The sequence below is a fragment of the Oncorhynchus keta genome, chromosome 34 (genome assembly GCF_023373465.1).
Source record: "Oncorhynchus keta strain PuntledgeMale-10-30-2019 chromosome 34, Oket_V2, whole genome shotgun sequence".
Lineage (NCBI taxonomy): Eukaryota > Metazoa > Chordata > Actinopteri > Salmoniformes > Salmonidae > Oncorhynchus > Oncorhynchus keta.
This window is the reverse complement of record NC_068454.1, coordinates 19,749,684-19,774,964: the sequence shown is the minus strand read 5'-3', so window position 1 is coordinate 19,774,964 and position 25,281 is coordinate 19,749,684. Positions and strand designations below refer to the sequence as shown.

Genomic DNA, 25,281 nt, shown 5'->3' with positions numbered 1-25,281 from the left:
GAAGCCGATTGGAGATGCTTAATGTGAGTCTGGATGGAGAGTTTACAGTCTAACCAGACACCTAGGTATTTGTAGTTGTCCACATATTCTAAGTCATAACCGTCCAGATTAGAGATGCTAGTCGGGCAGGGCGGTTGCGGGCAACAATCGGTTGAAGTGCAGACATTTAGTTTTACTCAGATAGACCAACGAACTAGCGTTTTGCAAAACACAAAGTGGATTTAATTTCTTTAGGCAAACAGCCCTAATGTTGGAAACAAACATCATTATGTTGCCATCCAGAGTAACATTTAGTTATTTTCCAAGCTATAGCACACAATATTTTGCATACAGCAGGTTTGTAAAGGACCAAAGAGTTTGTTCTGTTTCGTACAGCCCTAATCAGACCCTCACACCATGACCCCAGTGTGTCATGTCTGATTGATTAAATGCATTCCAGACAGGATTTGATTGGCTTTGGGGACAGTAGCGTAGGTGGGGATATGTTTTTGTCTGTGTCATGCCATCCCAGCTGTTTTGTGGACATGTGCCAACCCAGGGGATGAAGAGAAGCAAGTTTCTGTTTTGCAGTTATTCAGAGTGTTTGGGTGGTTCTGGGGGGAGGGGGACAGGGAGAGGCGGATCAGGTGAGAGATATACGGGAGGTGTAGGCTGTTTTAGGGGTGACCTTGGTAGCGTAGAGTGGGTGGGTTGCTATGGCAACAGGAGGCTGTAGCATAGGAGGGTTGTTGAGGAATGAGTAGGCTCTCTTCTTTTTCCCTCTCTTTTTACCACTCCTGTCTCCTGTGTTAGAAATCTCTCTTCCTCCCTTTTTACTCACCCTCGTATTGATTGGGCTAGTAGTGTGGTCTCTCCGTGTATGAGAGGTGATCTCTACTAGGCTTTTTACTCACCCTCGTATTGATTGGGCTAGTAGTGTGGTCTCTCCGTGTATGAGAGGTGATCTCTACTAGGCTTTTTACTCACCCTCGTATTGATTGGGCTAGTAATGTGGTCTCTCCGGGTATGAGAGGTGATCTCTACTAGGCTTTTTACTCACCCTCGTATTGATTGGGCTAGTAGTGTGGTCTCTCCGTGTATGAGAGGTGATCTCTACTAGGCTTTTTACTCACCCTCGTATTGATTGGGCTAGTAATGTGGTCTCTCCGGGTATGAGAGGTGATCTCTACTAGGCTTTTTACTCACCCTCGTATTGATTGGGCTAGTAGTGTGGTCTCTCCGTGTATGAGAGGTGATCTCTACTAGGCTTTTTACTCACCCTCGTATTGATTGGGCTAGTAGTGTGGTCTCTCCGTGTATGAGAGGTGATCTCTACTAGGCTTTTTACTCACCCTCGTATTGATTGGGCTAGTAGTGTGGTCTCTCCGTGTATGAGAGGTGATCTCTACTAGGCTTTTTACTCACCCTCGTATTGATTGGGCTAGTAGTGTGGTCTCTCCGTGTATGAGAGGTGATCTCTACTAGGCTTTTTACTCACCCTCGTATTGATTGGGCTAGTAGTGTGGTCTCTCCGTGTATGAGAGGTGATCTCTACTAGGCTTTTTACTCACCCTCGTATTGATTGGGCTAGTAGTGTGGTCTCTCCGTGTATGAGAGGTGATCTCTACTAGGCTTTTTACTCACCAAATGAGTCCTCCGTCATGCCTTTGAACCTTCTCTCCCTACATAGGGCATTTCAGATTCTGTCTGAACGCTCTGTATCACAGACATGACATGGAGAGTCCCATATCAAGCCTCCATCGTTCAGACTCAGAGACTTGTCATAAGAGACTTTCCCCTTAGTGACAGGGATTGCCTATAACTCATTTAATAGTAAAGTGTGATCAAACACACATCCTTTAGTGGGGTGAAAAAAGTTGGTGTAAAAGAAATAGAGCCCACACAGTCATAAGCTCCACCACGCAGCTTTATGAATAAACACACAGCGTTTTCATCCTGCAGGGATGTTTGTCAGGTCGTTTCACCGGGAGTGTACCACACCCATATTGATAGACATAAAACAAGCACCAATTAAGGCAGTCTATACATATTTAAGTTGAAAAGGGCAACACAAAAACAGTGTATAAAAGGCTCATATTGAGTTGCAACCCCCCTTTTGCCCTCAGAACAGCCTCAATTCGTCGGGGCAGGGACTCTACAAGGTGTCCAAAGCATTCCACAGGGATGCTGACTCCAATGCTTTCCACAGTTGTGACAAGTTGGATGGATGCTCTTTGGGTGGTGGACCATTCTTGATACACACAGGAAACTGTTGAGAGTGAAAACCCAGCAGCGTTGCAGTTCTTGACACAAACCGTACCATACCCTATTCAAAGTCACTTAAATATTTAGTCTTGCATATTCAACCTCTCAATTGCACATATATTAATATCTCAATTGTCTCAAAGCTTAAAAATCCTTCTTTAACCTGTCTCCTCCCCTTCATCTACACTGATAGAAATGGATTTAACAAGTGACATCAATAAGGGATCATAGCCTTCACCTGGTCAGTGTGTCATGTTTAGCGCCGATGTTCTTCATGTTTTGTACACGCCGTGTATATACTATGTTATGACTGTATAACCAGTGGTGGAGATTTTGAGTGTGTGGGCTCTATTTCTTTTATACTGTAACTCATTTATTGTTCATTCAGATCAATTTGAACCAATTTCAGTTCAATTCAAAGTCATTTCAGTTCAATACAACCCAAATCTCGATACTGCTATGCTAAATATTGCATTCCATTTCCGGAGTTACATAGCCACAATTTCAGTGGGATAGAAATCAAACAAATTCCTGTATTTCCTGTGGTCTTTCATCCATCTCTCTCTCATGTTGTCATTCTTCCCAGTGCCTTGATAAACTGCAGTAACCTGATGTTGAACACAGATCCTCCTCCTCTTCTATGTCTTTTCTCTGATCTCTTTGTTCTCTCATTTCATTAGTGGTGGCTGTCTCTGTTGTTCCTGATATCTCTCTGAATCTCAATCTACACACACACACACACACACACACACGCTCGCGCACGCACACGCCCGCGCACGCACACGTACAAAGCGAAAGAGATTGGGATCAAGCTGTTTTTAGCATCTGTGCTCAGTCATACCAGGATAACTTCAGGATATATGGATACCACCAGGCTTGAAACTAGCCCATGTGACATCTCAACAATTACAATGTTTCAAATCTACAAACCACTTCAATACCATGCGCCTGGTGCACTATACACTCCAATACCATACATCTTGACAAAGCCCTTGAATGGCCAAGCATCTTAACCAGGGCTTGACAATACCACACTGTATTACTGGAAAGCCTACTCCATCCTCCATTTATCCAGGCCAGCTAAAAGGATGACTGCTGCTGCTACCCATTGTGTCTTACACACTGATGTCTTTATACAATCTAGGGCTGTGTGTGTGTGTCTTCGCTGTGATCTCTGTCATTAGATCTAAACCACATCACAGTCCCCACTGCCCCTAACCGGTTAGATGAGCCTTTTCCCACTGAGATAATAGAACCTGAACAGGATATGAATCCAACTGACAGACTTTCAGACAGGATGTATTGACCCTTTACACTGTGGGAATTGGCAGTATGGATAGGGATAAATTAAAAGGTTTCTTACAGAAGAAATAGGAAATGCATCAGCGTGGTAGGAATTGAAAGGGAACACTTTGGAGATTCTGGGGAAAATATTAGACCAAAGTTGAGGACCCAACAGTTCACCTGACACAAGACTTAATCCAAACATTACACTTGTTGATTTTATGTGGATGCTGTACTGTCTGTACTTTTTGCCACATTTGTTGATAACACAGTCTGAAAATACTCTGGATACATTCACTAACATGATAAGAATATTCCTGGAAAATGTGGGGTAGGTGCAACATAAGACAGATCAAGTAAGAGGACTAACTGGTGTCTCCAAGTGGCCACACACCTCTCCAAAGTGTGCACAGTTCCTAAGTCATTTCAATGCAACTATAAGGTGCTGTTTTGAGCTCTCCTAGCTGTGCCATTGAGGAACTAGTGCAAACACACTTGTAGATTTGTTTGTTTGGAACGCAACCCTACATCACCGCCATCACACAATTGCTGTTGTTTACGCGATCCAAAAACGGCCCATAAAAAAATTGTAATCTGGGTCAGTTGGGCATAATTTAAAAGCTTGTTCTATTGCCAACATGCCTAGCTAAGTTATAAAATACGATATTACAGTGTTAGGCTTCACAAGGCAATTCAGAGAAACACACACACATCCTCTTGACTGCTGCTGGGACATGTCATCATCTTCCATCCCAGAATAATCCTGCCGCCCACCGAGCCCCGTCTCTGGGTAGAGGGTTTTACCACTTCTCCCTCCCAAACCCGTCCCGTCTGTCTCTCCCGCTTTTCCTCTCTGTTTTTAACCGGAAGAGTTTGTTTGCTTCTGTTGTCAGCTATACATAGTAGCTCAGTCTGAAATGTGTTCTCATTCCAAATACATTGTCTGTATATTTTGTGTGTGTGATCTGCAGGGAAATGCTCTGTTTGAGGTTCCAGTGTTAGGCTGTCATTTAGGAGAACGTGCCCTGGCTGGTTGAACACTGTGTGTGTGGTGTGTGCGTGCGTGCCCTGTATGTCTGAGAGGGTTATGCTATACGCCTGGGGCAGGTGTCAACTGATGTAATAGAAATATAACAACAATAAGGTCATACAGCAGATGCTTTCATATAAAGCCACTTAAAGTTGACATATGGGAATGAAAGCCACAACTCTGATCCATCCTCCTACCAAACGATGTGCTCCACCTGTGAGTCATCATATGCCATAGAACCACTGATGTGATACTCATCTCTTCTCTCTTCTTCCTCCTCTCCTCCTGCAGTCATCCCCGACTCCCTCGCTGTCACTGCGCCGCCACAGACCCTCTCCCAGGTGGAGGGTGACACGCTCCAGCTCACCTGTGAGGTTTCCCGGTCGACAGAGCAACACACACACCTGTCTGTGGGTTGGTACCTGCGTTCCCCTGAGGACGCTACCATGTCGCCCCAGGAGATCCTCACTCTGTCCCGAGACTTTGTCCTCCGGGCCGGTGCGCCTTACAAACAGAGGATGACTGCAGGAGACCTGAGACTGGATAAGACCAGCCCTACGTCCTACAGGCTGACCATCCACCGGCTGCAGCCTGCTGACCAGGGCCTGCTCTACTGCCAGGCTGCAGAGTGGATCCAGGACCCCGACCGCAGCTGGTTCACCATGACCCGCAAGCAGGCTGATAAGACCCAGCTACGGATACAGCCCATTGGTGAGTAGGGGGAGATGGGAGTGTGGAGGTGTGACACACACACACAGACTCTTTTTGAGTGAAGATCACTATCTCCCACTAAGCAAAGGAACAACATTCGCACATTTTAGTAAATTGGATAGTCATAATTTAGGTTAATATAACTCAATCACTGTTTGCAAACTTTTCAATGCAGCGCATGGTAGAGTATTGGCCTTGACTAGGCTTTATCAAATATGTTTCTTCTCTTTTCTTTGCACAGGAAAAATATGGCCTTTTTTAAAAACAGTTCATGCAATTCTTCTACACTTTATATGACTGGAGAGATTAGCAGAATTTTTTTAAGTGATGAAGATTGTGGCCAAAGCAATTTAGCTAAGGCCAGTTCAGTTGCCTCACTTCAGCCACAATGTTGACCCCTTTGTCTGTGGTGATACAGGGCACTTTATTTTTGTCAAAGGCCCAGTCAAGCAATCCCGAACGCAGGGCTTCGGCCAGGTATTTATCAGTGTCCCGTTTATCAGTGTCCCGTTTATCAGTGTCCCGTTTATCAGTGTCCCTTTTGTGGTGCTGGAAGTCTTAGTAGATCTCCTATGGTTTTTGCGCATATTATGCAAGCAGACTGGTCCAAGTCATCTGGTTCTCCATTGTCGTTAGGTTTGAAATCGAAATGTGCCTCAATAAGTGATGTTATGTTTTCTTTTGATGCTATGAGAGCCATCTTCTTCACCTCACTACTCCAATCTACAGTAACACCGAAAAAGGTCAGTGGAGTGGAAGAATGTGCAAAGTAGAAATAGAAATAATGGGGTGCAAAGGAGGAAAACAAACAAGCAAACACAGTAGGGGAAGAGGTAGTTGTTTGGGCTAAATTATAGATGGGCTATGTACAGGTGCAGTAATCTGTGAGCTGCTCTGACAGCTGGCGTCCAAAGCCAGTGAGGGAGATAAGTGTTTCCAGCTTCAGAGATTTTTGTAGTTCATTCCAGTCATTGGCAGCAGAGAACTGGAAGGAGAGGTGGCCAAAAGAGGATTTGGCCTTGGGGGTGACCAGAGAGATATACCTGCTGGAGTGCATGCTACAGGTGAGTGCTGCTATGTTGAACAGTGAGCTGAGATAAGGGGGGACTTTACCTAGCAGGGTCTTGTAGATGACCTGGAGCCAGTGGGTTTGGTGACAAGTATGAAGCGAGGGCCAGCCAACGAGAGCGTACAAGTCGCAGTGGTGGGTAGTATATGGGGCTTTGGTGACAAAACGGGTGGCACTGTGATAGACTGCATCCAATTTATTGAGTAGGGTATTGAAAGCAATTTTGTAGATGACTTTGCCGAAGTTGAGGATCGGTAGGATGGTCAGTTTTATGAGGGTATGTTTGGCAGCATGAGTGAAGGATGTTTTGTTGCGAAATAGGAAGGCAATTCTGGATTTAACTTTGGATTAGAGATGTTTGATGTGAGTCTGGAAGGAGAGTTTACAGTCTAACCAGACACCTAGGTATTTGTAGTTGTCCACATATTCTAAGTCAGAACCGTCCAGATTAGTGATGCTGGACGGGTGAGCAGGTGCAGGCAGTGATCGGTTGAAAAGAATGCATTTAGTTTTACTTGTATTTAAGAGCAGTTGGAGGCCACGGAAGGATAGCTGTATGGCATTGAAGCTCATCTGGAGGGTTGTTAACACAGTGTCCAAAGAAGGGCCAGAAGTATACAGAATGGTGTCGTCGGCGTAGAGGTGGATCAGAGACTCACCAGCAGCAAGAGCAACATCATTGAAGAATACAGAGAAGAGAGTCGGCCCAACAATTTAAGCTTGTGGCACCCCCATAGAGACTGCCAGAGGCCCGGACAACAGGCCCTCCGATTTGACACACTGAACTCTATCAGAGAAGTAGTTGGTGAACCAGCCGAGGCAATCATTTGAGAAACCAAGGCTATCGAGTCTGCCGATGAGGATGTGGTGATTGACAGAGTCGAAAGCCTTGGCCAAGTCGATGAATACGGCTGCACAGTAATGTCTCTTATTGATGGTGGTTATGATGTCGTTTAGGACCTTGAGCGTGGCTGAGGTGCACGCATGACCAGCTCTGACACCAGATTGCATAGCAGAGAAGGTACGGTGGGATTCAAAATGGTCGGTAATCTGTTTGTTAACTTGGCTATCGAAAACCTTAGAAAGACAGGGTAGGATAGATATAGGTCTGTAGCAGTTTGGGTCTAGAGTGTCACCCGCTTTGAAGAGGGGGATGACCGCGGCAGCTTTCCAATCTTTCGGAATCTCAGACGACACGAAAGAGAGGTTGAACAGGCTAGTAATAGGGGATGCAACAATTTTGACAGATAGTTTTAGAAGGAAAGGTTCCAGATTGTCTAACCCGGCTGATTTGTAGGGGTCCAGAATTTGCAGCTGTTTCAGAAAAATGCTTATTGAAATTTTCAATTATAGTGGATGTATCGGTGATGACAGAGTGTTCTTATTGTCCATGGACTTTACAGTGTCCCAGAACTTTTTTGAGTTTGTGTTGCAGGAAGCAAATTTCTGCTTGAAAAAGCTAGCCTTGGCTTTTCTAACTGCCTGTGTATATTGGTTTTTAACTTCCCTGAAAAGTTGCATATCACGGGGGCTGTTTGATGCTAATGCAGAATGCCATAGGGTGTTTTGTGTTGGTTAAGGGCAGTCAGGTCTGGAGAGAACCAAGGGCTATATCTGTTCCTGGTTCTAAATTTCTTGAATGGGGCATGTTTATTTAAGATGGTGAGGAAGGCATTTAAAAAATATATTCCATCAGTAGAGGATGCCTGGTTGAGGTCAATATCCTTCCAGGATACCCGGGCCAGGTCGATTAGAAAGGCCTGCTCGCTGAAGTGTTTCAGGGAGCGTTTGACAGTGATGAGTGGAGGTCGTTAGACCGCTGACCCATTGCGGATGCAGACAATGAGGCAGTGATCGCTGAGATCTTGGTTCAAAACAGCAGAGGTGTATTTAGAGGGCAAGTTGGTTAGGATGATATCTATGAGGGTGCCCGTGTTTACGGCTTTGGGGTGGTACCTGGTAGGTTCATTGATAATTTGTGGGAGATTGAGGGCATCAAGCTTAGATTGTAAGATGGCTGGGGTGTTAAGCATGTCCCAGTTTAGGTCACCAAGCAGCACGAGCTCTGAAGAGAGATGGGGGGCAATCAGTTCACATATGGTGTCCAGAGCACAGCTGGGGCCAGAGGGTGGTCTATAGCAGGCGGCAACGGTGAGAGACTTGTTTTTAGAGAGGTGGATTTTTAAAAGTAGAAGTTCAAATTGTTTGGTTACAGACCTGGATAGTAGGACAGAACTATATGCAGGCTATCTCTGCAGTACATTGCAACACCGCCCCCTTTGGTCGTTCTATCTTGTCTGAAAATGTTGTATTTAGGGATGGAGATTTCAGAGTTTTTGGTGTTCTTCCTAAGCCAGGATTCAGACACAGCTAGGACAGCCGGGTTGGCAGAGTGTGCTAAAGCAGTGAATAAAATAAACTTAGGGATGAGGCTTCTAATGTTAACATGCATGAAACCAAGGCTATTACAGTTACAGAAGTCATCAAAAGAGAGCGCCTGGGAAATAGGAGTGGAGCTAGGCATTGCAGGGCCTGGATTCACCTCTACATCACCAGAGGAACGGAGGAGTAGGATAAGGGTACGGCTAAAAGCTATGAGAATTGGTCATCTAGGACGTCTGGAACAGAGAGTAAAAGGAGCAGGTTTCTGGGGGCGATAAAATAGCTTCAAGGTAGAATGTGCAGACAAAGGTATGGTAGGATGTGAATACAGTGAAGGTAAACCTAGGCAGAGAGATGAGAGAGATATTGTCTCTAGAAACATCATTGAAACCAGGTGATGTCATCGCATGTGTGGGTGGTAGAACTGAAAGGTTGGATAAGGTATAATGAGCAGGGCTAGAGGCTCTACAGTGAAATAAGCCAATAAACACGGACCAGAACAGGAATGGACAAGGCATTGACATTAAGTTGAGGCATGCTTAGCCAAAGTGATCATAAGGGTCCAGTGAGTAGTGAGTTTGGTTGGGGTCACGGCGATTTAGACAGCTAGCCGGTCCATCGGTAGCAAGCTGGCAGAGGATGGAGGTGTGTTTTTAGCCACCTCGTGTGTTTCCATCCGTAGATTAGTGGGGTTCCGTGTGGTATTCAACCACTGGGTGAAAAGACAAAGACATGTTGACACAAGCACATATATTTATACCCTCCTACTAGGATGAGTCACCTCCTTGCACATCTCGATAGCCAACATGTCTGTGGCAAGTCAGGAACTTCATTGGTTCCTCTCACTCACTGGTGTAGTCATGGCCCCGCCTCCTGCTAGAACCTTTGTGGGCATGCAAGTATATATGTGTGACAAGACTGTTCCCCCTCACTTCATCTGACCTGACCTCGGGCCGTATTCCTAACTCCTCCCTAATCCACGACTGTCCATCCTTATCAGTGGCTGAAACCAGACTGTTGCTCTTTGCCTCCTTCCATAGGATCCATTGATTAACTTTCCATACACCTAGTTCTTATCCAACCTTCATTGACCCCAACATATACATTCATTTTACATGTAAAGTAATCAATAAATTCTGGTATGGTAACATGAATAAGTGTATTTCAAGCTAGAATCCAACACCATTCACCGCCACCCTGTAGGCTATAGGATCTATAGGTACCCCTGGTCCCCACTTTTCACCCCACAACCTCCCCACTTGGCTTTCAGACTCTCTCCTATTCATGCATATTGTGGATTTGCTGATTTCGCAATCAACAGATAGTTGGAAAGAGGAGATGTATACAGTTTAATAGACGGACTAAATTATCAAAACAATACTATATCATCAATAGTTAACACTCCCGCTATGGGTAAAGTATTTCTATAATAAAATAAAGTTGTTCAAACATTTTTTAAAGAACTTTTTTCATGATGGTCTTCATCCAAAACCGTCAATGTCACGATTATCCAATTACTGTCACAGCCCTAGGGAGATGTGTGGAGATAGCTTCTTGTTATAATGATCTGATAATAAGCTGTCGACCTCTCCAACCCAGCAGACCGGGAACAAGAGCAGAGTCTTAGCTACACACACACACTGAAACACACAACATGAAATACAGGGCCCCTGTACGCTACAGAACAACGGTGTCTTTCTACAGTTCCAGGAACACTATTCCAGCAGATCTATATGATGACTGATTATTAGCAGAATGACGGTAGAATTATTAATTGATTCTTAAGCATTTGCAACAATGGAAACATTTTTGTTTTCCTTCTGTGAGCAGTGAACGCTCTGAACCTCCGGTGGTTGATGCCGCCTCAAATGGTGATCAGAGGATGTTGGATATGAAGGCTCTCTGTGTCTCAGAAGAGTGTTAAGTCAGCCAGGAGAGGCACAAAGAGCTCTGCCTCTTACACCCCCTCTTCTCTCTCTCTTTTCTCTCTCTCTCCTATAATCCATAATGGATGGGAGTGTTGTAACGTGACAAAAGGTGTAGATCAAGTCGTGTGCGTGTGTACACCTGCGTGTGTGTGTGCATGTGTGTCTCTTTCATTAAGCTGTGTGTATTGAAAAGAGAGAGAAAGAGGATCCAGAGACAGCCCCATCACTGGCTAATCACCCACAAACAGAGAGGAGAGGCCAGACATGGACAGAATCCTAATTTGTATTTATTTATTTTATTTCACCTATATTTAACAAGGTAGGCCAGTTGACATTGTCATTTACAACTGCGACCTGGCCAAGATAAAGCAAAGCAGTGCGACAAAAACAACAACACAGAGTTAGTTACACACTGTTTTATATTTTACCTTTATTTAACAAGGCAAGTCAGTTAAAAACAAATTCTTATTTTCAATGACGGCCGAGGAACAGTGGGTTAACTGCCTTGTTTAAGGCGGAAAAACAGATTTTGACCTTGTCAGCTCTGGGATTCAATCGTACAACCTTTCGGTTACTAGTCCAACACTCTAACCACTAGGCTACCTGCCTCCCCGATAATGGGATAAACAAACGTACTGTCAATAACACAATAGAAAAAGTCTATGTACAGTGTGTGCAAATGTAGTAAGATTAGGGAGGTAAGGCAATAAATAGGCCACAGAGGTGAAATAATTACAATTTAGCATTAACACTGGAGTGATAGATGTGCAGATGATGATGTGCAGGTTGAGATACTGGTGTGCAAAAGAGAAAGAAGATAAATAACAATATGGGGATGAGGTAGTTGGGTGTGCTATTTACAGATTGGATGTGTACAGGGACAGTGATCGATCGGTAAGCTGCTCTGACAGTTGATGCTTACAATTAGAGAGGGAGATATAAGTCTCCAGCTTCAGTGATTTTTGCAATTAGGTTCCAGTCATTGGCAACAGAGAACTGTAAGGCAAGGTGGCCAAAGTAAGTGTTGGCTTTGGGGATGACCAGTGAAATATACCTGCTGGAGCGCATGCTACGGGTGGATGTTGCTATGGTGACCAGTGAGCTGAGATAAGGCGGGGCTTTACCGAGCAAAGATTTATAGATGACCTGGAGCCAGTGTGTTTGGCGACGAATATGTAGCGAGGGCCAGCCAACGAGAGCATACAGGTCACAATGGTGGGTAGTATATTGGTGACGAAACAGATGGCACTGTGATAGACTACATCCAGTTTGCTGAGTAGTGTTGGAGGCTATTTTGTAGCTGACATCACCAAAGTAAAGGATCGGTAGGATGGTCAGTTTTACGTCGGTATGTTTGGCAGCATGAGTGATGGAGGCTTTGTTACGAAATAGGAAGCCGATTCTAGATTTAATTTTGGATTGGAGATGCTTAATGTGAGTCTAACCAGACACCTAGTTGTCCACATATTCTAAGTCAGAACCGTCCAGAGTAATGGTGCTAGTCGGACGGGTGCAGGCAGCAATCGGTTGAAGATCATGCATTTAGTTTTACTAGCATTTAAAAGCAGTTGGAGGCCACGGGAGTGTTGTATGGCATTGAAGCTTGTTTGGAGGTTTGTTAACACATTGACCAATGAAGAGCCGGATGTATACAGAATGGTGTCGAGAAGACAGAGAAGAGAGTTAGCCCGCAAATTGAACCCTGTGGCACCCCCATATTGACTGCCAGATGTCCGGCCACGGGCCCTCTGATTTTAAACACTGATCTCGATCTGAGAAGTAGTTAGTGAACCAGGTGAGGCAGTCATTTGAGAAACCAAGGCTATTGAGTCTGCTGATAAGAATGCGGTGATTGACAGAGTCAAAAGCCTTGGCCAGGTCGATGAAGACGGCTGCACAGTACTGTTTTTTATCGATGGCGGTAATGATATCGTTTAGGACCTTGAGCGTGGCTGAGGTGCACCCATGACCAGCTCGGAAACCAGATTGCATAGTGGAGAAGGTACGGTGGGATTTGAAATGGTCGGTGATCTGTTTGTTAACTTGGCTTTTGAAGATTTTCGAAAGGCAGGGTAGGATAGATATAAGTCTATAACAGTTTGGGTCTAGAGTGTCTCCCCCTTTGAAGAGGGCGATGTCAGCTTTCCGATCTTTGGGGTTTCTCAGATGATATGAAAGAGAGGTTGAACAGGCTTGTAATAGGGGTTGCAACAATTTCAGCGGATCATTTTAGAAAGAGGGTCCAGATTGTCTAGCCCAGCTGATTTGTAGGATCCAGATTTTGAAGCTCTTTCAGAACATCAGCTGTCTGGCTTTGGGTGATGGAGAAGCAGGGGGGGGGGCTTGGGCAAGTTGCTGCTTGGGGTGCTGAGATGTTGGCCGTAGAAAAGTTCTTATTGAAATGATTGATTATCATAGATTTATCAGAGGTGACAGTGTTTCCTAGTCTCAGTGCAGTGGGTAGCTGCAAAGAGGTGCTCTTATTCTCTATGGATTTTACAGTTTATGCTACAGGATGCACATTTTTGTTTGAAATGCTAGGCTTAGCTTTCCTAACTGAATGTGTATATTGGTTCCTGACTTCCCTGAAAAGTTGCATATCGCAGCGGCTATTCGATGCTAATGCAGAACGCCACAGGATATTTTTGTGCTGGTCAAGGGCAGTCAAGTCTGGGGTGAACCAAGGGCTATATCTGTTCTTAGTTCTAAATGTTTTTGAATGGAGCATGCTTATTTAAGATGGTGAAGAAAGCTCTTTTAAAGAGCATCCAGGCATCCTTTACTGACGGAATGAGGTCAATACCCTTCCAGGATACCCGGGCCAGGTTGATTAGAAAGGCCTGCTCGCTGAAGTGTTTTAGTGAGCATTTGACAGTGATGAGTGGTGGTTGTTTGACCGTGGACCCATTACGGACGCAGGCATTGAGGCAGTGATCGCTGAGATCCGGGTTGAAGACAGCAGAAGTGTATTTAGAGGACAAGTTGGTCAGGATGATATCTAAGAGGGTGCCCATGGTTACGGCTTTAGGGTTGTACCTGGTAGATTGTAGGACTGCCAATGTGTTAAGCATATCCCAGTTTTGGTCTCTTAACATTTTGAACTCTGAAGATAGATGGGGGGCAATCATTTCACAAATGGTGTTCAGGGGATAACTGTGGTCTGAGGGGGGTCTATAACAAGCTGCAACGATGAGATACTTTTTTTCTGGAAAAGTGGATTTTTAAAAGTAGAAGCTCAAATTGTTTGGGCACAGACCTGGATAGTATGACAGAACTCTGCAGGCTATCTCTGCAGTAGATTACAACTCCGCCCCCTTTGGCAGTTCTATTTTGTCGGAAAATGTTGTAGTTGGGGATGGAAATTTCTGGATTTTTGGTGGTCTTCCTAAGCCAGGATTCAGACACAGCTAGGACATCAGTGTTGGCAGAGTGTGCTAAAGCAGTGACTAAAACAAACTTAGGGAGGAGGCTTCTGATGTTAACATGCATGAAACCAAGGTTTTTACGGTTACAGAAGTCAACAAATGAGAGCGCCTCGGTAATGGTAGTGGTGCTGGGGGCTGTAGGGCCTGGGTTAATCTCTACATCACCAGAGGAACAGAGGAGGAGGAGGATAAGGGTACGGCTAAAGGCTATAAGAACTGGTCATCTAGTGCGTTTGGAACAGAGAGTAAAAGGAGCACATTTCTGGGCGTGGAAAAAATAGATTCAAGGCATAATGTACAGACAAGGGTATGGTAGGATGTGAGTACAGTGGAGGTAAACCTAGGCATTGAGTGACAGTGAGAGAGGTTTTGTCTCTGGAGGCACCAGTTGAGCCAGGTGAGGTTACCACATTTGTAAGGCGTATTGGGCAGTGAAATAAGACTAATCACTAACCAAAACAGCAATAGAATGTATTGACATTAGGGAGAGGCATGTGAAGCCGAGTGTTCATAGGGTCCATTGTGTAGCAATAGATGAGTCAGGGAGCCGATTCAGTAGTTGCTACCACGTTAGGCGAGCTGGAGACACGGCGATTCTGACAGCTAGTGGGCCGAGGCTAGCAGATTGGCCTTCGGTGGCATCGCAACGGAAGAGCCTGTTGAAACCACCTCGGACGATTACATCGGCAGACCAGTTGTGATGGATCGGCGGGGCTCCATGACGGCAGTAAAGGGTCCAGGCCAATAGGCAAAAGAGGTATTGTAGCCCAAGAATTGGCTGGTAAACAGGAGATGGGCCTAGCTCGAGGCTAGCTCAAGGCTAATTGGTGCTTGCTTCAGGACAGAGACGTTAGCCAGGAGTAGCCACTAGGATTACAGCTAGCTACCTGCGATGATCCGGTGTAAAGGTTCAAACTTGCGGTAGGAATCCAGAGATGTGATAGAGAAAAAGCAGTCCGATATGCTCTGGGTTGTAATCGCGCTGTGCAGACTGGCAGGTATTGACCGAGCTGAGGCTTGCTGGTGTCCGAGTTAACGGTTAACGGAGTTAACGGTGAAGTGGCTAACTGACTACTAGCTAGTTTCTAGTTAGCTGGCTAGCCTCTGATGGGGGTTCCGGTTGTAAAGTTCTAAAGTTCAAAATAGCAGATCCATACCACATTGGGTGAGGCGGGTTGCAGGAGAGTATATTCAGTCCATAGATGGAAAGTGAGATTAAAATGTATATTACATTTATACGGAAAAAACAATATTTACACGGGACAGGACGGAGCAAGACAAAACACATGTCCGACTGCTTCACCATCTTGGAACAAAGGACCTCTCCTTCTCTTTCCATCTCTCTCTATCTCATTCCTCTTTACACATCCCTCATGTTATCTTTCTCTCTCTAAAACGTCACATTTTTTGCTTTCGCTCCATCTCTCCCCCTTGCTCCTTGTCTCTTTTCCCACCTCTCTCACTTCCGAACTCCTGCATTTAAGACATATCTCTATCATGTTTTCCTCTCTCTCTACATCTCATTGTCTATTTTCTCTCACTTTCTTTACATGTTTAATTTGTTGCAAACATTGATGGATACGTCTCCACTTTTACCTGCTCTCTTCCTTCACGTCTCTCACCCCTCAACATTGCCCTGACACAGTTCAGGTTGTATTTTTTAGGACCAATCATAGCAAAACATTTCAAACAGTTGGACCAAGGAAAACATAAACAAGTATTTCTAATTGGAAGAATATAGTACCTCCCCATTTTGACCTGATTGCTTCAGTTTCGTGCCTAGTGAATACGACCTAGGCTGTGCTGGCTGTGTTTGTTGTTGAAATCTAAGTTGAGGCAGTGTCCTTATAAAGCAGGGCACAGCTCCTTGAGTTTACAGTCAGCCCATCTCTGTTTTCACAATGCAATATACTGCCGCTTCATTGGTCAGCGAGGGCCAGATTGTCACTGGCCTTTTTTTGGCATCTGCTTTCCACTCTATTAGGGATGAGCTGTGTGTGTGTGTGTGTGTGTGTGTGTGTGTGTGTGTGTGTGTGTGTGTGTGTGTGTGTGTGTGTGTGTGTGTGTGTGTGTGTGTGTGTGTGTGTGTGTGTGTGTGTGTGTGTGTGTGTGTGTGTGTGTGTGTGTGTGTGTGTGTGTTAGAGAGGTGATGCAATGTGTGTGTGAATTGTGTGTAAGTATGCGTGTATCTGTCCAGTTAGTGCCAGACTGTTAGCTGTTAGGCTCAGTGTTATTTACAGACAAGCGTCCAGCATGAAAGCTCACTGTTTGTGCGTGTAAACAGTCCCCCCATCCACCCCAAAGCCTATACATAGTTAACCAAATAGCTTGTTTTTGGACTCTTCACATACGCTGATGCTACTGTTTATCTGTCACTTTATTCCTGGTTAAATGTACATATCTAAATGCACATCGACCTGGTACTGGTACCCCGTGTATATAGATAGCCAAGTTATCATGACTCATTGTGTATTTATTATTACCTGTTTTACTTTCCTATTCTAGCACTATTTCTTTATCTCTGCATTGTTGGGAAGGGCCCGTCAGTAAGCATTACACCTGAAGCATGTGACAAATAACATTTGATTTTGAACAGTCGCCCCCTCCCCTATTCCCATAACACTTCCCCACATAACTAATCATACCCAGGCAAACAGCAGTCTTTGAACTTTGCCTCATGACTGTGTTTTCTCAGGAAGTCTGTTTAAAGTCTTTATTACAGCCGGAGGCTAGCACCTCTCTGAGTGAGCCAGGCAGAGAGGAGCGGAGCGGGAGAGATGCACAGAGCTCACCGCCGCTCGTCATGTGGAAATGAATACTGTAAATAAAACGCCAGCGTCGCCGTATGCGGAGTGCATCTGTAATTGGGAGCCCAGTCAGAGGTGTAGACAGTGAAGGCTGTGCTAACAATGTTTGCTCCGTCTTCTCTCTCTTCTCTCTCAAACAGCACAGGAAGAGCGAGGGAGGGGAGAGGCGATGCTTTTTTCGTCTGCTGGAGAGAATCTTAATTTGCTGTGTTTTTGTCTTGGAGGTGAAACCAAGGGGAGAGGAGGAGGCTGGAGGAGCGGTGCTTCACTGTGGGCATAGCTGACTAGTTGTGTTACTACCCCTTTCTCTCTTCTTGCCTCTCTCTCCCTCTCTCTATTTACTGCATTGTCGGAACTAGAAGCACAAGCATTTTGCTACACTCGCATTAACATCTGCTAACCATGTGTATGTGACAAATAAAATTTGATTTGATTTTATTCCTCCAATGTGAGGCAACCTACATTAAAGAACAGGATGTGGTGGTGTAATGCTATGAATGTTATATGCTCTTATTTAAAGCAGGTCTCTAACCCAAGCAGCTAGTCAAGCTCTCATGCGTTATATGAGGATAAGGGAACAGCTAAATCAGAGTTGATGAATCTCTGTCTGTCTGTCTGTCTGTCTGTCTGTCTGTCTGTCTGTCTGTCTGTCTGTCTGTCTGTCTGTCTGTCTGTCTGTCTGTCTTTGGGAGAGACTGGCAGAGCTTAAACTATACTGATGCCAAATGTTGTTGTTTTTTAGATTAGATTCAACTTTGTCATTGTACAAGTACAGTACAATGAAATGCAGTTAACATCTGACCAGAAGTGCAAATAAAAGAGAAACAATTATGTACAATGTATGTATACATTTGCAATGAAGGCAAATGGCAAGTCTAAATGTGCAATGAAGGTAAATTAAAAGTGCAAGGAGACATGCAACTGAAATACAGGGATATCAGCAATGAGGTTACCGAGGTTAACATGTACATATACAACTGAATAATGTCCTTAATCAGAATTTGCAAAGCAATATCAGAGTCAAATAGTACAGCGAAAGAGTGCAGTGCAACAAGGTCCCTGAGAGGGAGTACTAAGTGGTAGGATATGACTAGTTTTTTAATTTGATCTTTATTTCACTAGGCAAGTCAGTTAAGAACAAATTCATATTTTCAGTGACAGCCTAGGAACAGTGGGGTAACTTCCTTGTTCAGGTGCAGAATGACAGATTTTTACCTTGTCAGCTCAGGGATTTGATCTTAAAACCTTTCGGTTACAAGTCCAACGCTCTAACCACTAGGATACCTGCCGCCCCAGTGCCATGTCACAGAGTTCAGCAGGGTTACAGTAGCTGGAAATAAGCTGTTCTTGAGCCTGGTAGTGTGGGAATGCAAACAGTTTGCCGCGCACCCTACGCAGACACAGCTTGTGCTGGAGGTCTATGATGGCAGGGAGCTGGGCACCAGTGATGTGCTGGGCAGCTTTTAGTTTTCCTGTAATCCTTCCTTGGTTTTCTTTGCATTGAGGACCAGGTTGCCACCCCGCTTCCCTCGCCTTTGTTTACGATCTTGACGCCGTCTCCGGGCACTTCCTCTCGGCGATGTTTCAGTCTCCCTGGGCGTCTTCGCGATCTCCAGTGGAAGTTGTAAGTTGTCGAAAACTCTCTTTGTGAGTTGTGTTCCAATATCGGCTATATACATCAGGCTGTACTGAGTAAATAAACTAAGAACTATTAAGTAAATTAATGCTAATTCGCAAAATCTGGGCACACACCAAGCCTTGCGTTGTACACGCGCCACCATGATCTGGGGGTGGGGATCTGGGGGTTAGTAGGGATGACAATTTTCTCTTATCCCTTCGCCCCTTCCTTCCCCCACTCTCTTCTAACCTGCCTCCCTCCCTCCCCCATATTGGGACTTCAGCATCCATTAACCTTCTCTTCTGATTAGGGACTGGAGTATAAAGATGTGTTGACACATTGACATGTGCTCTCTGGAGACAGGAGGAGCTCAACTCTGCTTAAACTGCTTTGCAACTAATTTTATCTCTCTTTTATCCCCCTCTCCCACCCCCAGATCGGGACTTCTCTATCCAGGTGAGCACGGAGCGGCGGTCCTTCACGGCGGGCGAGCCGCTGGAGCTGCGCTGCACCATCGATGCCCAGAGCGTGCCCGAGCGCTTCTTCTCGGTGTCGTGGGTGTTCAGCAGCTCGCCGGTGGCCGTGATAGGGCCCAGCGCTGTGCCCGTCCTGGGACTCGACTACGTGGCGCGTGAGGCCGCTGGTCACATGACTGTGCGCAAGGAGAGCCCTACTGTGCACTTGCTTAAGCTGCAGCACCTCCGACCAGAGGATGCTGGGAAATACATCTGCAGGGTCACGGAGAGGGAGAAGACACCCACCGGGGACTTTATAGACCGGAGCAAGAGGTCACGCAACGTCCAGATCACCGTCCAGCCCATCAGTGAGTATCAACATGGCACCCTATTGGCCCCTGGGTTAGTAACCAGGCCTCCCATTAACCACTTGGTCAGTTAAACCAGAGATTATCAAACCTGGGTCCACTGATGTTCTGCAGGGGGTCTGAGAAATTATTATACTTTTTTGTAAGGGAGAGGGGTTTATAAGTGGAAAATTTATATTTTCTGAATATCGCTAGCTGGATGACATTTGTATGTGTCACGGTTTTCATATGGTGAAGGAGAGTCGGACCAAACTGCAGCGTGTATATTGCGATCCATGTTTAATCAAACAACGTAAACACGAATAAACACAAACACTACAAAACAATAAACTAAACGAAAACCGAAAACAGCCTATTCTTGTGTCAACTAACACAGAACAAGGACATCAAGACACTCAGGACAATCACCCACGACAAACTCAAAGAATATGGCTGCCTAAATATGGTTCCCAATCAGAGACAACGATAAGCACCTGCCTCTGATTGAGAACCACTCCAGACAGCCATAGACTTTGCTAGATAACCCCACTAGCTACAATCCCAAATACATACACACCAAAACCCCAAGACAAAACACACCACAATACAAAAACTCCATGCCACACCCTGGCCTGACCCAATACATGAAGAAAAACACAAAATACTTAGACCAGGGCGTGACAGTATGTCTCTGCGTCCAGTATAAACGAAGTTAGAGGTAGTATCACAAGCCAATGCTAACTAACATTAGCCCAGTGATTGTGGAAGTAGATAAATGGCTTCATTGTGCAATTCTCTGAAATTGCAGACATAGGAGGAAATTGCAGTCATTGGAGCTAATTATATATTTTTTACTGTATAAAGTGGTAATTTCCGGGATGTAAAAACAACGCGTCAACTTAAACTACCAAAACCAGAGAGAAAGCAGGAATAAAGAAATTGAACTATATATATATATATATAGGGAGAATCGAAAATGTTCTCTACGCCACCAAGAGTCTTCGTAGCTAATAGAATATGTTAGAGTTTACACTTCCTCTTCCAATGAACTGTGGGGAGGTCAAAATAATGAAACTGTCTACCAAATCTATTAATTTAATGTTGATTACTTCTCCTTGCCATTATCATTCACCTGATGATAAGACAAGATGTGACCTTTTTTATTTTTGGCTAACATCTGATGAGTGTCCCTGGGTTGCCGGTTTGCCTGGGCATGAGATCCCAGCATCTAATTGTCCCTTTGATAATAGTATTCCTTTTTAATGATATGCATGATGTATTCTCCCAGAGCCCCCTCTGTCTCTCGGTCAGATACCTTTCTTCCCAGAGAACAGCAGCGCCTGAGTCACTCTGAGAATAAAGGCATTCTTTATTCTACCATTATTTTCTGTGTCAGTGGATTGCTAAAGTTAGGTAATGCAGTATTAGGGTCCTTCACATTCCCTCAGCTCGGGGCTGAGAGCGAAAGCTGCTAGCTTGGATAATGGAGAAAGCTGGCGAGGAGGATGGAGGACGCTGAGCAAACAGGCGTGAAATGAGAGTGTGGAGAAGGAGATGGGGAGAGAGAGAGAGAGAGAGAGAGAGAATGGGGCCTACCTCTCCAGGGCCCACTAATGGATCCCTGGGCTAAATTACTGTGTTCTGCTGGGGCCGAGGGACTCAGCTGGGCTTTCAGAGGGGTGGCCGCTAGGGATGTGCTGGAGCACAAGCTAATACAACACCCCCAAAAACTTGCAGGGCACAATGTTCTCTTCCTCTCTCTTTCTGTTTACTAGTGAAGTAACTCCCCTCTGGTCTTCAGCTCTATAACCCCTCTACAGCACCCTCCCTCCTCTCTTTCCCTCCTCTCTTTCCCTCCTCTCTATCCCTCCTCTCTATCCCTCCTCTCTATCCCTCCTCTCTATCCCTCCTCTCTATCCCTCACTCTCTATCCCTCCTCTCTATCCCTCCTCTCTATCCCTCCTCTCTATCCCTCCTCTCTTTCCCTCCTCTCTATCCCTCCTCTCTATCCCTCCTCTCTATCCCTCACTCTCTATCCCTCACTCTCTTTCCCTCCTCTCTTTCCCTCCTCTATCCCTCCTCTCTTTCCCTCCTCTCTATCCCTTCTCTCTATCCCTCCTCTCTATCCCTCCTCTCTATCCCTCCTCTCTATCCCTCCTCTCTATCCCTCCTCTCTATCCCTCACTCTCTATCCCTCACTCTCTTTCCCTCCTCTCTTTCCCTCCTCTATCCCTCCTCTCTTTCCCTCCTCTCTATCCCTCCTCTCTATCCCTCCTCTCTATCCCTCACTCTTTCTTTCACTATAAGGGCTGGTCTTGAATCCTAAATCCAGCTGCTACCAGCATTAAAACACAATAACAACCCACCCCAACTCACCCTAAATAAATCAAATCAAATGTATTGGTCACATACACGTGTTTAGCAGATGTTATTGCAGGTGTAGCAAAATGTTTTTATTACATTTTTTGTAATACGGTAATAACACAAAAACATTATGGGCTAATAATGTAAGAAGTAACATATAAAAAAAAACTGCAAAGTTGCCTAGGGGCTAGAAGCACGGCTCAACTATCTATCGGCGCCATTTTTAGAAGTAGTTCACTATTTTTAGGAGTAGTTCACTATTTTACAACTTGTAAGATGGTTGCTCAACCTGAAAGTAGTCTATGGAGCAGGAGAAAATAATATGTAATCAAATCACATTTTATCGGTCACATACACATGTTTAAGGTGTTATTGCGGGTGTAGCGAAATGCTTCTATCGTTCAGTTTTCTTTAAACAGTCACTACAAACTTCAGCTAACTTTAGCCGCCACAACCTAACAATCAATGGAAGTAATAGGGGCATGTGAGCATTTTTTTATGGCCAATTGACCTTTAAGTAACATCAAACCAAATATGGAGTTGATTTGAATTGATTTCAGGTGATTTGGACATATTTTTTGTAAACACACATTCTTCCATCACTTCAATTTGTTGTTAGCTTGTGGTAGCTAAGGTTAGCTGAAGTTTGTAGTGGCTGAACCATGAATTACTGTTTTATCTTGGCCCAAAGACTACTTTCAGGGTGAGGGACCATCTAACATCAAGTTGTGAATAGTGAACTACTCCTTTAAGCAAGCACCCCAACCTCATCCCACTCCCGCCCAAAACTGTCCCCAAACAAAGCCCCTCTGGCCTCGACATGGCTCTAGTAAATCCCCAAAATGCTGCCTAATGGGACCTTTTGTTTCCCTAACAGAGGTTTAATGTTCTATATAAGCACTTTATGGAGTTTTTACAGTGTAATAACCATGATTACAGCAGGGAGGGAGGTCAAAATGTACCGGGCTGCAGGCAGCGAGAAGAGAGGTATGGGGTCAAGGTGACTCCCCTATACAGACAACACCCCCGACGCACCTACCTCTAGTTACCACCACTTGTATCTGGGCCAATTAGACAGTGGCCTCTGTGTGGCCCTGATTGGGGGGATGGGTGATGGGGGAGTATGGGTTAGAGAGGGGTGAGAGCGGGAGGGCAGGCAGAGGGAACAGAGAGCTGTAAACAGTGCTGACAAATCAGTCCTGATGGATGAGTTTACCTTGCAGGGGAGAGGGGTCCTGAAGCGCTGCTATGAATTACAAACACACACAGAGAAAGAGAGAGAAAGAGAGAGAGAGATGGGGGGGAGCGAGCGAGTGAGAGTGGGGCAGTAGACGGAAAGGAACGGAGATAGAGAGGGGATTAAAGAGGAGGGGGAGGAAAAACACACAGTGAATAGATAGAGGTGTAAGAGAAAAGAGAATAATGAAGTTCGGGAAGGGAGATGGGGAGACAAGTTACAAGTGGGAGACATAAAAATAAAAAGAGGAAAAAGATCTGAGATTTGAAGAGAGAAGGAGAAAAACAGGCAGGTTTGAAGAGAAGCTGCCCTCTGCCTGCTTAACCATGTGTGATGTTCACGCACATCCACATTGACACCTAGAGCTGAGAGACGGAGAGAATGTATAATGTATTTAACACCGAAAAAAGCTGGGTTGAAATCAAAAGACGGAGGGAGGAAGAGAAACGGATGGAGGCATTCCTTTTGTTCATCTAAGTGTGAAAGGCTGCTTCATTCTGTATTCTCCCAAGAGCTTGTTAGGAGGGGCGGTTAGCTCTGAGAAAACCTCTGATGGCAGAGAGAACGAAATGGAGAGAACGAGGGAGAGAGAGAAAGAGGGAGAGGGAAAGAAGCCTTCCCTGTGTCTCTGGAGACTAAGCCCATCACCCTGAGGGTTAAGGGGGTGTTTTGGCTGGGCAGCGCTCCACCAGGCTATGCCGTGTGTGAAAGAACTTGATGTGATGCGAGAAGGAGTGAGGGGCTTTTTAAAGCACAGAGGACGGACTGCTGAACACTTTTATCCTTCTATCCTGCACTTTCTTCTGAGGCGGAATCCCTCAGACGCTGAGCCGTGTGATCTCAGGGCCGGCCCCGGGTGGACCGGGGGTAGATGCTGCATTACATTTGGTTTCAGAAGTGGGATCTGCTAACCCCCACGCATCAGTCCACTGGGGTCTGTGTGTGTCTGACATTCTCTCGCTCTCTGCTCAGGTGCCCCTAGGCTAAAGTAGAGTGATCATCTCCAGAGACACACATGCTGCTGTGTCATACATACAGTACCAGTCAAAAGTTTGGATACACCTACTCATAGTAACCAAAAAATTGTTAAACAAATCTAAATATATTTTTTATTCTTTAAAGTAGCCACCCTTTGCCTTGATGGCAGCTTTGCACACGCTTGGCATTCTCTCAACCAGCTTCACCTGGAATGGTTTTCCAACAGTCTTGAAGGAGTTCCCACATATGCTGAGCACTTGTTGGCTGCTTTTCCTTCACTCTGCGGTTCCACTCATCCCGAACCATCTGTTGGGTTGAGGCCAGGTCATCTGATGCAGCACTCCATTACTCTCCTTCTTGGTAAAATATCCCTTACACAGCCTGGATGTGTGTTGGGTCATTGTCCTGTTGTAAAGCAAATGATAGTCCCTCTAAGCACAATCCAGGTGGGATGGCGTTTTGCTGCAGAATGCTGTGGTAGCCTTGCTGGTTAAGTGTGCCTTGAATTCTAAATAAATCACAGACAGTGTCACCAGCAAAGCACCCCACACCATCACACCTCCTCCATGCTTCACGGGGGGAAATACACATGCGGAGATCATCTGTTCACCTATTCTGCGTCTCATAAAGACACAGCGGTTGGAACAAAAAATCTAAAATTTGGACTCATTAGACCAAAGGACACCAGTCTAATGTCCATTTCTCATGTTTCTTGGGCCAAGCAAGTCTCTTCTCATTATTGGTGTCCTTTAGTAATCGTTTCTTTGTAGCAATTTGACCATGAAGACCTGATTCACGCAGTCTCCTCTGAACAGTTGATGTCGAGATGTGTCTGTTACTTGAACTCTGCGAAGCATTTATTTGGGCTGCAATTTCTGAGGCTGGTACCGTATCGTCTGCAGAAGCGGTAACTCTGGGTCTTGCTTTCCTGTGGCGGTCCTCATGAGAGCCAGTTTCATCATAGCGATTGGTTTTTGCGACTGCACTTGAAGCAACTTTCAAAGTTGTTGAAATTTGACCTCCATGTCTTAAAGTAATGATAGACTGTCATTTCTCTTTGCTTATTTGAGCTGTACTTTGCTATAATATGGACTTTGTCTTTTACCAAATAGGGTTATCTTCTGTATACCACCTCTACCTTGTCACAACACAACTGATAGGCTCAAACGCTTAAGGAAGGAAGGAAATTCCATGAATGAACAAGGCATACATGTTTATTGAAATGCATTCCAGGTGACTACCTCATGAAGCTGGTTGAGAGAATGCCAAGAGTGTGCAAAGCTGTCATCAAGGCAAGGGGTGGCTATTTGAAGAATCTCAAATATGAAATATATTTTGACACTTTATTGGTTACTGCATGATTCCATATGTGTTATTTCATAGTTTGGTTTCGTCACTATTA

At 45.1% G+C, this 25,281-nt stretch overlaps 1 protein-coding gene across 1 annotated transcript in view; it reads left to right on the top strand.

Annotated features, from left to right (window-relative positions):
- LOC118377112 (immunoglobulin superfamily member 3-like) overlaps window positions 1–25,281 on the top strand; it is a 172,428-nt gene that overhangs the window by 87,554 nt on the left and 59,593 nt on the right. Inside the window, exons 3-4 of the mRNA XM_052493367.1 lie at window positions 4,850–5,269; window positions 18,935–19,321. Coding sequence (XP_052349327.1) covers window positions 4,850–5,269; window positions 18,935–19,321 — 807 coding nt within the window. The remainder of the gene's footprint in view (window positions 1–4,849; window positions 5,270–18,934; window positions 19,322–25,281) is intronic.